The 10,740-nt window shown below is 43.3% G+C and overlaps 4 protein-coding genes and 6 non-coding genes across 10 annotated transcripts; 2 read left to right on the top strand and 8 right to left on the bottom strand.

Annotated features, from left to right (window-relative positions):
• Positions 1-283: 283 nt before the first annotated feature.
• Positions 284-2,863, bottom strand: LOC117582581 (transmembrane protein 230). Its single transcript, XM_034270427.1, has 9 exons — positions 2,755-2,863; positions 2,567-2,616; positions 2,342-2,392; positions 2,109-2,165; positions 1,878-1,934; positions 1,644-1,697; positions 1,409-1,465; positions 633-1,217; positions 284-553 (listed from the first exon to the last, which is right to left on the bottom strand). The coding sequence occupies exons 8-9, from the start codon at positions 1,119-1,121 to the stop codon at positions 365-367; spliced, it is 678 nt and encodes a 225-aa protein (XP_034126318.1). The 5' UTR covers positions 1,122-1,217; positions 1,409-1,465; positions 1,644-1,697; positions 1,878-1,934; positions 2,109-2,165; positions 2,342-2,392; positions 2,567-2,616; positions 2,755-2,863; the 3' UTR covers positions 284-364.
• LOC117582671 lies at positions 1,289-1,364 on the bottom strand. Its single transcript, XR_004573735.1, has one exon. It is a non-coding gene; the product is annotated as a small nucleolar RNA Me28S-Cm2645 (small nucleolar RNA).
• On the bottom strand, positions 1,537-1,610 carry LOC117582670. Its single transcript, XR_004573734.1, has one exon. It is a non-coding gene; the product is annotated as a small nucleolar RNA Me28S-Cm2645 (small nucleolar RNA).
• On the bottom strand, positions 1,771-1,843 carry LOC117582674. The gene has a single exon (XR_004573738.1). It is a non-coding gene; the product is annotated as a small nucleolar RNA Me28S-Cm2645 (small nucleolar RNA).
• Positions 2,002-2,075, bottom strand: LOC117582672. Its single transcript, XR_004573736.1, has one exon. It is a non-coding gene; the product is annotated as a small nucleolar RNA Me28S-Cm2645 (small nucleolar RNA).
• On the bottom strand, positions 2,232-2,306 carry LOC117582675. Its single transcript, XR_004573739.1, has one exon. It is a non-coding gene; the product is annotated as a small nucleolar RNA Me28S-Cm2645 (small nucleolar RNA).
• LOC117582673 lies at positions 2,461-2,535 on the bottom strand. The gene has a single exon (XR_004573737.1). It is a non-coding gene; the product is annotated as a small nucleolar RNA Me28S-Cm2645 (small nucleolar RNA).
• Positions 2,864-3,501: 638 nt separating the features above from the next.
• On the bottom strand, positions 3,502-4,774 carry LOC117582578 (sperm-associated antigen 7). Its single transcript, XM_034270423.1, has 2 exons — positions 4,662-4,774; positions 3,502-4,583 (listed from the first exon to the last, which is right to left on the bottom strand). The coding sequence occupies exon 2, from the start codon at positions 4,527-4,529 to the stop codon at positions 3,714-3,716; it is 816 nt and encodes a 271-aa protein (XP_034126314.1). The 5' UTR covers positions 4,530-4,583; positions 4,662-4,774; the 3' UTR covers positions 3,502-3,713.
• A 279-nt stretch (positions 4,775-5,053) lies between these two features.
• LOC117582575 (cryptochrome-2) lies at positions 5,054-6,987 on the top strand. The gene is made up of 2 exons (XM_034270421.1): positions 5,054-5,837; positions 5,900-6,987. Exons 1-2 carry the CDS (start codon positions 5,168-5,170, stop codon positions 6,844-6,846), a joined length of 1,617 nt encoding a protein of 538 aa, XP_034126312.1. The 5' UTR covers positions 5,054-5,167; the 3' UTR covers positions 6,847-6,987.
• Positions 6,988-7,222: 235 nt separating this feature from the next.
• LOC117582576 lies at positions 7,223-8,651 on the top strand. The gene has a single exon (XM_034270422.1). The coding sequence runs from the start codon at positions 7,356-7,358 to the stop codon at positions 8,481-8,483; it is 1,128 nt and encodes a 375-aa protein (XP_034126313.1). The 5' UTR covers positions 7,223-7,355; the 3' UTR covers positions 8,484-8,651.
• Positions 8,652-10,740: the final 2,089 nt, after the last annotated feature.

The following is a 10,740-nucleotide window of genomic DNA, read 5'->3' as shown; positions in this document are numbered from 1 at the left end:
AGAGTTATACAGCTTTAGGCTTACAAAGTGGTGTATATAGATAGCAAATGTTTCGCGCACTAAAAAGCAAAACCACTCAAGCATAATACATTTTGATAACAAATTCGTATTTACAAATATTTTTATACAAAAAGCAAATGCAACAAAGAAATAACTACTGCAAAAAAATCAATTGACGCTGGGGCAATACACGTGGATTGAAGATATAAGAATTGTTGCTACCTTCTCGAAGGATCTAAGATAAATATGCCAATGAAATGTGTGAATTATTTGTAGTGTTAAGTAAATGCAATAAAACTGTATTTGACAAAACATAGTACAACATAAAAACAAATACAAATACACATATGTTAATCCCCTATCCCTATCCCAGTCGTCGTATATCATCCATGGTGTAGCCACGACGATGCAGCATAACGCAGGATAACACATACATGTAGTAGCCGCCGGGTATAATGGTCAGTGCTCCGATAATGGACAAAGCCCACACACGGTCCAGCCGCTCGCGATTTATATCCGCCATCCAGTCTATGGTGGCAAAGCCAATACATATCTGAGAACAAAACAAAGCAAAGAGTTATCGAGTGGATGAGTCACCAAGGGGCCGCCTCGGGGTCGACTATTGAACGCACTGTGCCGCCTATGAACAGGGTGAGGATGATGAGTATCGTTTTCCATGGCGTTGGCTCAAGTATCAAGTTTGGTTCTATCCATTGCTCGTTCACGAACCCATCCGTTTCACTTTGGTCATCTATCACCTTGACGTAGTCGCCAGACGGCGGGATGGAGCCCCCAATATTGAGACGTCGACGGGAGTCCGTTTTGGTGGGCAGCATTTTGTAGGATTTTGGCAAACAGGTTGATCTTGATCTCGTGCACTTGAATGAATTGAAAGGTAGCGGCGATTTTTTCCTTGCCTTATCAGTATTGTTGTGGCCAACAGATGGCGCCAAGACTGCCAACCTTTTTGGAATTACAAACAGCTGTTCCTCGCATCGAGTTGCCAGCACCCAAATTACAGCCCGCGTTTCGATTAAGACCAAAATAAATGAAAACCAAGTTTTTGAATTTTCACGAAATATATTTGTGGTATGCAAAGTAGCATCTAAAAGGGATATCATTATAGTTTTATTGGAGGAAATCAATCCAAAATTGCTAATTTGTAATAGTTACAACCACTAGACTATCCCAATCTCACCTCTGCGACTCGAGTGAATCTGTAATAGGAGTAAAAATTTGTTTAAAATAAAACTTTAATTTCAACTGACATTGTGAATAGACAGAACAAATTTTCAGAATGTAAAAAACATGATAGATCAGTCATAGACATCAGGTGTCCCTATCAAAGTTATCATCAGAAAGCAGTTATCAGAGAGAGCAGAAAACGGTAGATCTAAGCAATACTTACAAGGGAAACATGAATCACGTCCATTCGTTGGGTTTCGCTTGAAAATCATACTTTCCTCTGCAAAGAAATGGTACATTTACGAGTTATAATTGCTCATGACTGGGGATATGAAAAGAGTAGTAATGCCGCAATCAGTTCTACTATCAAGATAAATCAGTCATAGACATCAGATGTCCCTATCTCAAGTTATCATCACAAAAAAGGTGGCAGTCGCTTGGTACTTTAATATACTTACATTTCAAATTAAGACGGACATTGCTGCGAATATGTCCATCGACGGGACAGGCATCTGTAAAAAAAAAAATGGATATGTTGGTCAGAAGTGTTCATGACTGGGTATATGAAAAGAGAAATAATGCTGCAATCAGTTCTACTATCAAGATAAATCAGTCATAGACATCAGATGTCCCTATCTCAAGTTATCATCAGGAAGGTGCAGAAAATATTTTGTAACCAAGGAAATACTTACAAAGTAGACTTGGACCATGTAGTCTTTGGATTTGTCCGTTGTGAATCATATGTTCCTCTGTAAGAAAATAAGTATATAGATTAGAAATTGTTTATTTAAGTGAATATTCAATAAAAGGATCGGGAAATCAGTTCTACTATCAAGATAAATCAGTCATAGACATCAGATGTCCCTATCTCAAGTTATCATCAGAAAGATGCCGAATATACTTTTTAACCAAAAAATACTTACATAGCAGATTTACCCAATGCAATCGTTGGACGTGACCATTGTGAATCACACTTCCCTCTGCAAGAAAAAATATATGTGGATTAGAAAGTGTTTATTTAAGGGAATATACAATAAAAGCTTCGAGAAATCAGTTCTACTATCAAGATAAATCAGTCATGGACATCAGATGTCCCTATCTCAAGTTATCATCAGGAGAAGGGTAGAATAAATTGTACACCCAAGTCAATACTTACAAAGCTGAGTTCCGAAATCATTGTTGTGTCCATGGAAAAGTGAGGGTTCCTCTGTAAATAAAAGACGAATTTGGATTTGAATATGTTCATAAAAGTTTAATATGCATTTAAGGCATTGAGATATCAGTTCTACTATCAAGATAAATCAGTCATGGACATCAGATGTCCCTATCATAGTTTATCATCATATAAGAACGTGTTACGGTCTTAATAAATTGCACTTACAAATGGAATCGAGCTGCAGGCTGCAGTAAATTGGTCAATCGTTAATACATCTGCAAGCAAAATTAATGCATTAATAGTTGTGGTTAAAGAGAACTGTCCTCATGGTAGTCATCTATGTAGTCTGAGTAAGCCAAATATGATTAATCAGCCATAATTATCAGATGTCTCAGTTGCAAGTTAGAGCTTACCTTTTTCTTAGTTAACAAAGGTCGTAGACTATGTTTAAAATGAAAAATTTGTTTTTTAAAATTCATTTTGTGGTCCAACACGTGTCGCGGTCGCTAGAGGTGCAAAAAGATTGATATTCGATCATCGATATACTAGGGCTGCAAGACCATCGATGGCACTCTCGTTACAGAGAAGTCTAGAAAATAAACAAAGCGATTTTGTAACCTTATCATAAAAATAGGAACATAAAGCCATTAAAGCACAATTCTGTAGATTCTATTTTAGTTTATTATAATTACCGATGGTACGACCATCGATGTTTTTGCAGCCCTACGATACATGTACATACACCGATTATGTTGATCTCTATCGATGTTTTATTGGCACCGTTAACTTGATTTTCATTTCTAAAAATAAACAATTACATTATTAAGCAATATGTACTGTAATTATTAAGAAATAAAAACGAATGTTGTGAAATGCAGCATATATCGCACAGATAGGTGGACTTGCATTTTGGAATGTTCGTTCTAAGGATAATTTGTTGATATATTTTTTTCAGTGTATTTTGTAGCTTACATTTATTTCAAGACCGTGTAAACTCGTAAATGCCCCATGTAGTCCATGAACTTGAATTTTCGTTGCAGGCGTGTGTTCCACAAATGGATCGCAAAAAGCATACTGTATTTTCTATTTTTTATTTGCTTTCTGAAAATAGATTTGATGCAGCTCTGGTGGCCGCTATGTACCGTAAAAGTGTGACGCTATTTACAGTTAAAAATGTTGCTTTTATTATATAAATAGATAATGCGAATCGGACACTCTGCACTTGATATTCAACATTATAAACATTTAGCTGTCGCGTCCTAATTAGCCAACAAATTACATTGCTTATTTACTTATTATTACATGGCAGTCGACGAGACATTGCATGTGACTAATCAAAACCAACAAAACTAATATTGAAATCTTATTGCTTTCATTGATGATCAGCCACGGGAGGATCCTCCGCCGCTGACTGGCTGACTTCTAAGGCCTCTTCTTCTAGTTGTTGCTGCTGCTGCTGATCTTGCTCTTGCTGTTGCTCCTGCTGCTGCTGGAGCTTTAGGCGTTTCTTGGCCTGTATATCGGCCAGGGTTTGTTCGATGGAGCGCATGTCCTTCTTGTTCTTGCTGGGCACAAAGCCATAGCTTTGGTTTGTTTCTGTTTTGCCTGCTGCCTGCAGGCCCGCCGATTCACCTATCAGATGGGCATATTTTGCTTTGTAATTGGTCATAGGCTTCACCTCGCCCGTTGTATTGTCTGGGTCTGTGGAGCAGCCCGCTTCTGCTGCGGCTGCTGCTGTGGAAGCCTTTTTGTCGCTCTGCTCTTGAGCCAGGCGCTCTTTTCGTTGTTCTGCGTATTCTTTGGCAATCTCCTTGTTCCAGCCATCGCCATTGCGACGCGCCGTCACCTCATCCTCGCCGGGTGCATGCTCCTTCTTGTATACCACCGAATGGCGATCGACATCCTCCTGGCCGAAGCTCATCGCTATGAAGCCGCCGTTCTCCGCAATCTCGTGAATGACGGAACGGTGCACTTTATCCAGGGGCTGGAACTCGATGGACACTCGATCATCTTTGGCAAAGCGGGCCATACGCTCGTCCACATACTTGCGGAATCGCAACAATTCCTCCTTCTGTCTCTTTTGCATCCGCTCCATCATTTCACGCTGCTTCTTGATAAGCGTTTTCTGCTGCTCGCTGGCCGATGGAGGGGCATCCATGGCGTTCAGTATGGAATCGAGGAGATCCATTTTGCCCCCAGTTCTGTTCTTCTTTGAGGGCTCGCTCGTTGATTAATTTACTGCCTGACGCCGCCCCAAAAAAAGGCAAATTTGGGTTGATTTAGCATGATCGGCAAGTTAAAATATCATTCCATTACTTACCACTCTCTGGCGACGATTAGGAGCTTATCAAACTCTTCAGTAATAGCTAATTTAGTTGTTTTATTTGTGTAAAAATAGTTATATATTGGCAACCGGTGCTTGTGCACCAGTGTGACCGCGGAATTATCGATTGAATATACCGTCGGACCCTAAGAATATACGTTCGTATTTTTAAAATATACCGTGAAACGGTTCTTTTGCACCACCAAATAATGGATGAAGCTGCTAACTCCTTGGGTATTAGGAAGTTAAGTATTTTTGTTACACAACAGCTGTTTTTACAACAGACTTGATCTGAATCGCTAAAGTCTTAGTTACGTACTGATTAATTATTACAAATTATTATAACAAATGTTTCTAGTTTCAAAGCAATTTTTGTTTCTATAATTGCAAGTAACTTCATTTCGGTTAAGTTGGCAGCTCTCTCCTCCCAGCTGGCGCGTGCCGTGTGTTTGAATTTGCAGAATACATTTTTTGGAAGAGTTTTTTGGTCCTTGAGGTAATGGATGATGGATGCCAAGCATGCTACACTCGTCCACTGGTTCCGCAAAGGTCTCCGCGTCCACGATAATCCCGCCTTGTCGCAAATCTTTGCGACGGCTAACGTTGCGCCTGAGAAATTCCATGTGCGACCCATATTCATACTGGATCCTGGCATTCTTGATTGGATACAGGTGGGAGCCAACCGCTGGCGTTTTCTTCAACAGACGCTTGACGACCTGGACCAGCAGCTAAGGCAGCTCCATTCACGTTTGTTTGTGGTGCGGGGCCAGCCCGTCGATGTTTTTCCCCGCATCTTTAAAAGCTGGCGCGTGGAACTCCTGACATTCGAGACGGACATCGAGCCCTACGCCCTGAAACGCGATGCAGCTGTTCAGAAATTGGCCAAAGACGCGGGCATCAAGGTGGACACACATTGTTCCCATACAATTTACAATCCAGAGCTGGTTATTGCCAAGAACATGGGCAAGGCTCCCATCACATATCAAAAGTTTTTGAGTGTGGTTGAACAGCTGAAAACTCCCAAGGTGCTGGAGTTGCCAGAGAAATTGTCAAAGAAAGCGCTGCCGCCCAAGGATGAAGTGGAGCAGCACGATGAAGCAGCATACGATTGCCCCACTCTACAGCAGTTGGTGAAGAGACCAGAGGATCTGGGACCCAATAAGTTTCCTGGCGGTAAGAAATCAATGAAATTTCACGTAGAGTAACTTAATGTTTGGAAAACATTGATGATTCAGGTGAAACCGAGGGTCTGAGACGCATGAAAGAGTCTCTTCGGGATGAGCTTTGGGTGGCTCGCTTCGAGAAGCCAAACACTGCACCCAACTCCCTGGAGCCCAGCACCACAGTGCTCAGTCCGTATCTGAAGTTTGGATGCCTCAGTGCGAGGCTTTTCCATCAGCAGTTGAAGGAGATTCTGAAGCGGCAGCCCAAGCACTCGCAGCCGCCCGTCTCCCTCATTGGACAAATTATGTGGCGTGAGTTCTATTACACGGTGGCTGCTGCCGAACCCAACTTTGATCGCATGGTCGGGAATGTTTACTGCCTGCAGATACCCTGGCAGGAGCAGGCCGATCATCTGGAGGCCTGGACCCATGGACGCACAGGGTATCCGTTCATCGATGCCATTATGCGGCAGTTGCGGCAGGAGGGCTGGATACACCATCTGGCACGACATGCCGTGGCTTGCTTCCTGACGCGCGGCGATCTCTGGATCAGTTGGGAGGAGGGACAGCGTGTGTTTGAGCAATTGCTGTTGGATCAGGACTGGGCTCTGAATGCCGGCAACTGGATGTGGCTCTCGGCATCGGCATTCTTTCACCAATACTTTCGAGTCTACAGCCCCGTTGCATTTGGAAAGAAAACTGATCCCCAGGGCCACTACATACGCAAGTATGTGCCAGAGCTGGCCAAGTATCCGAATGGCTGCATCTACGAACCCTGGAAGGCCACACTCGCCGACCAGCGGGCCTACGGCTGCGTTCTGGGCGTTGACTATCCGCATCGCATCGTTAAGCACGAGCTGGTGCACAAGGAGAACATAAAGCGGATGAGTGCAGCCTACAAAGTGAATCGAGAAGTGCGCACCGGCAAGGCGGAGGATTCTCCCGAGGCTGATCGCTCAGTCGCAGGCAAGCGAAAGGTGGCCAAGTCCACGGGAAATGCCGCCAAACGAAAACGTTAAAAGACATTTATATATCATATATTATGCTACCCCTGCTGGGGGTACATCTTGTTTTGTATTATTTTGAAACGATTTATAATGTGAGATTGCAGAATCTCTGCGAATGGAATTGAACTAGAAATTGTAGCTAAAATGAACGAATTATTTTTGTTGTTAATTAATATTAATTCAATTATTTTAGGGGAGTACCTTGTTAAGGTAAGCTTTGTCCTCTTTAACTATTTCATATTTCATTTACATTTACATTTACAGATACATTGCTTAGATTGTTTTCCCGCTTGCATTTTGCTGGTTTTCAAGTATATTTCCTATTTCCAAAACAACTTGGCTTTAAAATCGACTGAAATCGACTTTACGCAGGCTTTTTGTAAGACGTCGTTTGGGTTACACCAGAATCTCAGTCTAAACCCACAGTTCGGCAAGTCAAGACCAATTCCAATATTGCTTTCAAAATCAAAAAAACAATTTCAGTAAATTTTACATTTTGTTTTGTTTTGTAAAGTTTAAAAATGATTCGTAATATGAAGTGCAAGATGCTCATGCACCGGGCCCTCGCGTACCGCATGAACTCCCGCTGCAGCATGCACCCGACCAGTCTGCTGTGCCGCAAGAAGCCAGAGTCGCTGGGTGAAGATATTACCATCACTGACATCAACATACACGATCTGGCCAAGGGCGATCTGGAGTTTCGACGCAATTTTCTGACATCCCCGATGTTGCTGCGCCCGGAGGTGGAACTGCCGAAGACCAAGGAAGACGCAACATCCAATACCAAAGGGAAATCAACCCCAAAGACGACTGCAGATGCTGCTGGGACACAGGCTGCAACAGCCAGCGAAGTTGATGATGCAGCTTCCGATTCCACTGTGAAACTTAGCTCTGAGATGGATTTGGAGGACAAACTATTAAATTTGAGGAACGAAATACTCGTGCACCGTACCACCATGTCCCGCGGGACCAACAGTTTGCTGTGGCGCAAGCAGTCCGATCCAGAAATCAACATACGCGATCTTGCTAAGGGAGATACCACAGCCAGCGATGCTGTTTCCACTGTCAAGGTTTGTGATGTGCTGGGTTTTCAGGGCAATCACCGTGACACCATGGAACGCATGGCCACCAGTCTGATGTGCCGCACAATGCTGTGTTTGCAGTACTTCTCTGACGCCAAGGGACATTTGGAGTTTCGCCGCAACTTTCAGACATCGGGAAAAATGCTAGATTCAACACCCAATACCATGGATAAATCTTCACCAAAGAACACTGAAGATGCCTCTGAAACACAGGCACCCACAGCTAGCGATGGTCATGGTGATGGGGCCAAAAAGAGCTCCGTGCTGGATTTGGATGGCAATCAGATTACGCCCATTGAGATCGATGGCTGGAAACAGGACGATGAATCCGATCCGACTGTACAGAACAACAACGATATCGACATTGGCAACGATGACGAATACAATGATGAGATGTTGCTCAAGGTGCCGGAGAAACGTGAAGGCGAATTCTCGTACAAGGGCATTACGATTAAGCTGCCAGAGTCTGCTTCCCAGGACATTGGCACCTATCGCTTTCGCCGCGATGCCGAGGATCTGGAGTGCCTCGCCGATGACATGCGCATCGTCAAGTTTGACAAAAAGTAGTGGGATTTACGCATAGGTTGCCTGCCACACAAATTTGTTTGGATCCCACCAGTTGATTTGTTTAATATTTGGCCAGATATAACACTGTATGTACACCGTTAATGCAAGTCTCACACTCACACAACAAACATCAACACATAGATAAAGAATCAGTTAATCAGCGTCATATATTTTTGTAGTATTTTATTATTAGATACTATTTAGATGGCGTTGTGTTTGATTCCGTTCATTTTCCTCTCGGATGCCACAATCGGAGCTAGGAATTTATTAATGAAATCGGATGCGAGTTCCACGTGTACAGAGAAAGGCCAAACCTGCAAAATTGTTTGTCGTTTGGCAATGATGATTATCTGCCCAACTGTGACACGGACATGGCCACGGGCGGACTGACAGCTGGCGCCAGGTCCGGTCATGTTTAAATAAAAAACAAGCTAGAGTCCAATTTCTGCACTGCCCCTGCGGCCATACATATATCTACATACGGAACTCCCGCTTCATGGCCCACTCGGCACATTTTGTACAAGTATATCATCACAAAAGATCGTTTTGTGGTCAATGGCAACCGGAGCCGGGGCCAAAAACACTTCACATAAATTGCATTAAAACGTGCGTAGGATGGTGCAGGGGGTTTGGGTGCGGGTGCAACGGACACACGGACACACGGACATAAACATGCTGCAAAATGTTTGTCGGCTCTAAACCAAAATTGAATTTGCGGTTGAAACCCCTCACCCATCCTACACGTGTACAGGTGGGGCAATGCAAATAACTGTAAATGAAGCTAAAATGCGGTCACAAAATGTGGGGGTGTGGAAGGCAATAAAAATGATGGCGGGGAAGTGATTACTGGGTAGGCTGTAGGCAATGGCAATGGTATGGGGAAACTGAAAAGTCGGTCAGAATGATAATGAACAGCGAACGGTGGAGAATTACCATTATACCATGCCATAATTCTACTACTTATAACTTCCTTTATTCCACTTATGTTAAGGTATATGATACCATGAACAATTTAATGACATGTGAGTACCCAGTACTTCTGAGTAATGGCACACAAATCAGATTATCCGGATTCTCCGGTTATTTCTGCAGCCCGCATTAAGTTTTTAAGGTCCACGGTCAGCTCCAGGCACTTCCTACGATGGAAATGGATGTGAGGACACACTAAAGTAAGCAGCGTGCGTCTATAACCGATGGAATAAGCAAAGAAAGAGTCGACAGAGAGAGAGAGAGAGAGAGTGAAGGAGAGCTAAAACCAGACAGATACAAGTCAGTGTACATATCAAAGTCATGAACAGCAATATCCTGCGCCGCACATCTCCGATACGGACAGGGAACTTGGACAGGGACATGGCTCTCGGTGGCAGTTTGCGCCTGGAAATGATGTGGTTAGCTGTGGCTCCTGCGGTGTGCTATACTGATGCATCAGTCGTTGTTTTTGTTGTACTTGTAGTTGTTGCTGTGGTTCCCGATGACGACTGTCGGACTGTCGGACTGACGGGTAAAAACTTTTTTTTGGGGCCATGGCGAACGAACGGTAACTGAAAACGCTTCGAAAAGTTGCCCGCCAGGAGTAGGTCAGACAACGGACCGTTTGCTTTTGGGCTTAAATGAAACTACTGTACTAAAGTTGGGAAGACTCGAGGCCTTTTTGCACACAGAAATGCGATATTAACATCACGCGGGCCATGGGAAACTCAGTGTTGGATTGTGCTAGTACCTCGAAACGATGTTTGAGGATGCATTTTTAAGGCACTTTCAAGGCAAGTTCGAAAGTGAAATATTGGTCTTTTTTTTTAGCAATTGTTGCCCTTCACGTAAGTATATAATTCAAGACAATTAATGTTGATCTTTAAGCTTTGTTTTCGTACAAAAAAATATGTATAAATGATGTACTTATTTTCGGTTTTGCAAAAAGAAAAATCAATAGGCGGCGGCAATCACAGCAATCAGCATGAAATGGGCCGCTGCCGCTCCCTGTTCGGTGTGGGAGGATAAGGCCCATCAACATCATCATTATCTTTATCATCATGGGTTGGCCGGAATTTCCGTTGGCCAGGAGCTGGCCAAGGGCCATTACAGTCATTCGCTTTGGTCTGGTTTGGTCCAGTCCAGGGTCCGTGTCCGGGAAGTTGACCAACTTTTAATACCCGCAGCGGCCATGTTGCGCATGTGTAATCCCATTAAAATCCAATAAGTTAAATTATTTCCATTATTATTATGTGAACGCACTTTGTCGCTGTCCGTCCATCAGTTC

This window comes from Drosophila guanche, unplaced genomic scaffold, assembly GCF_900245975.1.
Source record: "Drosophila guanche unplaced genomic scaffold, DGUA_6, whole genome shotgun sequence".
NCBI lineage: Eukaryota > Metazoa > Arthropoda > Insecta > Diptera > Drosophilidae > Drosophila > Drosophila guanche.
The sequence above is the reverse complement of the archived record's forward strand: the minus strand, read 5'-3'. Positions and strand labels throughout refer to the sequence as shown.